Below are 4,677 nucleotides of genomic sequence, written 5' to 3' on the forward strand. Positions count from 1 at the left end.
ATGGAGTAGCTGAGATTCGAAATGAGTTGCAGAGACATAAGGATCGGAGAATCCCGGCGTCGACTGCATTTGATGAGTCTTGTTTGCATCAGACGGTGCATGAACAAATGGGACCATGTTTGGAGGAAGTGAAACTCCCAACAGTTAAACTGCCTACCTTCAGCGGGAAATTTACTGAGTGGCCGGCGTTTAAAGAGGTGTTTTTAACAAGAGTACACCACTGCGACAAGCTGACGGACTTACATCGTTTTCATTATTTGAGGGATTCGTTGGTTGGAGACGCAGCTAAGGATATTGAACATCTAACGCTAATAGCGGCGAACTATGAAGTGGCTTGGAGAATGTTGATGAATTTGTATGATAACAAACGAGTGTTATTTTTACATTACATGGATGTGTTCGATCAGCAATTACCAATAAAATATGGAGATGCGGAAAGTTTGAGAAGATTTGTGCAAACTTCCCGCTCATGTGTGAATTCATTGGAGAAGACTGGTGTGGATGTGCGACAACAGTCTGAAATTTTAGTGTACTACATGATGAAGAGATTACCGAATCAATTAAGAGTGGATTGGGAGCGGTCAATATCTTCAACGCAGAATCTGCCGAGCTTTGAGGAGCTCAGTCAGTATCTTGAAACACAGTACAGAACAATGATTACGGCGTCAGCAGGTAATATCGAGGGAACTCTATCACGGGATAGACATCGGAATGTAAAGCCAGGTTGTCATGGGTTACGAGTTAACCAGAACTACACAAAGGCTTCATTTGTTACTCGAGAGACAGACCTACGCATTGTGTGTCAAGGGGATGCACACCTTATCGGAGTATGCAGGATATTCCAGGAGATGAGATTATCGGAACGAAAGGCGTGTGTAGTGAGGCATCGACTGTGTTTTCGATGCCTTAGACCAAATCACCGAATAGATGCATGTGACAGTGCGGTAAATTGTGAAAAATGTCAAGGACGGCATCATACACTACTCCATGTAGACAAATCAGGATGCGAGAGGCCGCTTGGCACACTAAGGAAGGGAGTTATCCCAACAGCATCTGCGAATGCTTTAATTGGAAAGAGTACAACAAAAACTGCGGTAAGGCACAAAGACGAGGTTTTATTACCAACAGCAATGGTGTGGGTAGAGTCGATAGAAGGCTATCCCTTACAGTTTAGAGCGTTTTTGGATCAAGGTTCACAAGTTTCGTTCATTTCAGAGAATGCAGCTCAGCAGCTACGTTTACGGCGCAAACAGGCTAACATCACGATTACTGGGTTAGCAGATACTAAAATCACAGATGCGGCTGCAGAGGTGGAGCTAGTCATAGGATCAATCTACAACCCACATGCGAAATACAAGCTGCTCGCGTCAGTAATACCTCTAGTGAGTAAGCGCATGCCCATCAAACGACTGCCGTTTGAAGAGTGGACTCATCTGAAGGGCTTACCGTTGGCCGACCCTAACTTCTTCAGTCCACAAGGAGTTGATATTTTGTTGGGAAATGACGTCTACGATGAGCTGATGTTAGGAGAAGTGCATCGAGGAATACGTGGTATGCCTCTGGCGCAAAATACGCATTTGGGATACATTGTATCAGGAAAAACGAATCAAGAAGCTGGTAGGAGATCGTCCTACACCATAACGGTACGAAGGAAGGAAGCTGATGAGATACTTGAACAATTGTTATGTAAGTTTTGGGAGCTAGAACAATTCGACGAGGAGCCACGTGGGGTTTCAGTAGAGGATAACTGGTGCGAAGATTTCTTCGTTAAGACACATAGCCGAATGCCGTCTGGGAAATATGTTGTTCGTCTTCCTTTTCTTACATACTTGGACGAATCAATGGTAATTGGAGAATCATATAAGAGCGCGTTAAAACGATTACATTCTCTGGGCAGACGGTTGCGTAACGATGCGAGTTTGAAGAACGCTTATGTTGGCACGATAAATGAGTATCTGGAGCTGGGTCAAATGGAACGTGTAACGTCACGGGCTAGTAAGACGGGCAATCCTGCATTGGGGGGAGTCGATCATTGCTACCTACCGCATCACCCAGTCATAAAGGAATCGTCATCAACTACGAAGGTACGAGTTGTCTTCGATGGATCGAGCAAGACGAGTAATGGAAAATCGCTTAATGAGATTCTAGCAATAGGTCCAAATTGCACGTACATCTTCAAGGAATCATTCTCATTGGCGAGGGCTAAAATGGGTATTTATGGCGGATGTTGAAAAAATGTACAGATGTATTAATATTCCACCCGACGACGCGCAGTACCAGCGTATTCTATAGAATCCGGACACAAGTGATTATGTGGAAGAATATGCCTGCACAACGGTGATGTTTGGAACGAGCTCCGCACCTTATTTAGCCATGAGAGTTATGAAACAATTAGCTATGGATGAATGCGAGAAGTATCCACTGGCGGTGGATGTTATAAATCATCAAATGTATGTAGATGACATACTGTCTGGTGGCGACAGTATTGCAGAAACGGAGGATGTCAAGAACCAAGTGATTGGAATGCTTCGTAGTGGTACATTCGAACTACGGAAGTGGGCGAGTAATTGCACAAAGCTATTAGAGAACATACCAGTTGAGCATCGAGAATCAAGCGGATTGTTACACATGGAAGGTAATGATACTATTCGCACGTTAGGTCTATACTGGAGTCCCAAAGAAGATGAGTTCCGTTTTGCTTTGCATGTCGTTCCACCAATGAGCTCACCAACAAAGAGGACAATACTATCAGCAATTGCACGACTGTTTGATCCCATGGGATGGCTTAGTCCGATAATGATTACTGCCGAAATTCTCATGCAGCAACTGTGGAAGGAGAAAATTGGCTGGGATAGCACACTACCGGACACTATTAAGAGAGAATGGGAGAAATTCGTAAAGAGTTACCAAACATAGTAACTATACGAATACCACGGCATGTTACATGGGGGCTACCGGGTGGTGTGGCTGAATTGCACCTGTTTTGCGATGCCTCGTCACGAGCATATGGAGCTGCGGCTTACTTGCGCTTCCCAATTGGAGAGGATAAGTATCACACAGAGTTGCTATTGTCAAAGGGGAGAGTATCGCCAACTAAACAACAACTAACCATACCTAGGGCAGAGTTATGTGCTGCGCTTGAAGCAGCCAAAATGTATAAGTATCTAAAAGAGAATCTAAGAATTAACATTAATTATTCGAACACTATTTTTGGTCAGATTCTATGATAACCATCAGTTGGATCCGTGGTGGAGCTGCCAACTGGAAAGTATTTGTGTCCAATCGAATAAACAAAATCCTGGAAATCTCAGACGAAAGGCAATGGAGACACGTCGCCTCGAAAGATAACCCTGCAGATTATCTAAGCCGTGGCACGAGTGCAACCAAGTTGGCATCGTGTGAATTATGGTGGCATGGGCCATCATGGTTACAAGGATCGGACATCGAATGGCCTTGTAATGCTATTGATCAGGATTCGCTGTCGGTTGTTGACACTGAAGTCAAAAGGGTGACGTGCCATAAGATATCAGTGGAAGAATGCCAAGTGTAGCATTTATCAGCAAGTATTCATCGTATACACGACTCGTCTGGATTATATCATATATAAACGTTTCGTATATAATTGTCGAACATCTGTGGCAGAACGAAGAGGATCTGGACTCTCAATTGTGGAATTAGAAAGGGCCTACGTGAATTGATTAGGATGGTGCAGAAGGATTGTTTTAACTCTGAATGGAAGGCGCTATCGGAAGAAGGGTAATAGCAAAGGACAGCATACTACTGTCTCTTAATCCGTATTTTGATGCGAACGAACGTGTTTTACGTCTCGGAGGCAGGCTCCGAGATTCCCTGTTGCCCATAAATGAAAATATCCTTATATATTACCGTATAAACATCCTTTCACAGATCTGGTCATATCTTACAGTCATATTTGCACCTTGCATGGTGGAACCTCACTAACGCTGAATTTTATAAGGAAGAAATTCTGGATTGTTAATGGACGCAATGCAGTTCGGTTTGGAATTCATAAATGTATCACATGTTTTAAGATGAAGCCTCAATTTGCAGGTCAGAAAATGGGAATGTTACCAGCAGTACGGGTACGCCCTTCTAGAGCATTCTCATCCGTTGGAGTGGACTACGCTGGACCCGTAAATATTTCGCCCTGCAAAGGAAGAGGACGTGTATCCAGAAGGGATATATTGCTGTGTTCGTATGTCTAGTGACAAAGGCCATTCATTTGGAACCAGTTGGAGATCTGACCTCAGATGCGTTTATAGGAGCATTTAACCGTTTCATTGGCAGACGTGGCCTATGCACAGACGTTTATAGTGACTGCGGTACTAATTTTATTGGAGCCAACAAAAATTGCAAGTGGACAAACTGGCATATTGTTCGTACATTACGAAACATATTGCGCCAACATTATTGAGAAAAGGAATCAACTGGCATTTCAACCCACCATCAGCGCCACACTTTGGTGGATTGTGGGAGCTGGAGTGAAGTCCATGAAGTATCATCTGAGAGAACTCTCGGAGAACAAGTTTAACATTCGAGGAAATGGCAACTGTGTTGGCACAGATTGAGTCTTGCTTAAATTCAAGACCGTTATGTCCCCTATCAAATGATCCTGACGATTTAATGGTATTAACACCCGGTCACTTTCTGATGGGTGAA

The 4,677-nt window shown here is 43.7% G+C and overlaps 2 protein-coding genes across 2 annotated transcripts; both read left to right on the plus strand.

Annotated features, from left to right (window-relative positions):
• The first annotated feature begins 389 nt into the window (after positions 1 to 389).
• LOC124461027 lies at positions 390 to 2,231 on the plus strand. The gene is made up of 2 exons (XM_047012618.1): positions 390 to 672; positions 1,216 to 2,231. The coding sequence occupies exons 1-2, from the start codon at positions 390 to 392 to the stop codon at positions 2,229 to 2,231; spliced, it is 1,299 nt and encodes a 432-aa protein (XP_046868574.1).
• Positions 2,232 to 2,397: 166 nt separating this feature from the next.
• On the plus strand, positions 2,398 to 2,916 carry LOC124461028. Its single transcript, XM_047012619.1, has one exon. The coding sequence runs from the start codon at positions 2,398 to 2,400 to the stop codon at positions 2,914 to 2,916; it is 519 nt and encodes a 172-aa protein (XP_046868575.1).
• The last annotated feature ends 1,761 nt before the right edge of the window (positions 2,917 to 4,677 follow it).

Source organism: Drosophila willistoni, unplaced genomic scaffold (assembly GCF_018902025.1).
Source record: "Drosophila willistoni isolate 14030-0811.24 unplaced genomic scaffold, UCI_dwil_1.1 Seg183, whole genome shotgun sequence".
In the NCBI taxonomy this organism is placed as follows: domain Eukaryota; kingdom Metazoa; phylum Arthropoda; class Insecta; order Diptera; family Drosophilidae; genus Drosophila; species Drosophila willistoni.

Excerpts from the sequence above, each read along its gene's own strand:
- LOC124461028 (XM_047012619.1), top strand. The coding sequence starts at position 2,398 with ATGGATGAATGCGAGAAGTATCCACTGGCGGTGGATGTTATAAATCAT.
- LOC124461027 (XM_047012618.1), top strand. The coding sequence starts at position 390 with ATGGATGTGTTCGATCAGCAATTACCAATAAAATATGGAGATGCGGAA. Across the intron at positions 673-1,215 it reads AATGATTACGGCGTCAGCAG|AGAATGCAGCTCAGCAGCTA; the intron begins GTAATATCGAGG and ends CGTTCATTTCAG.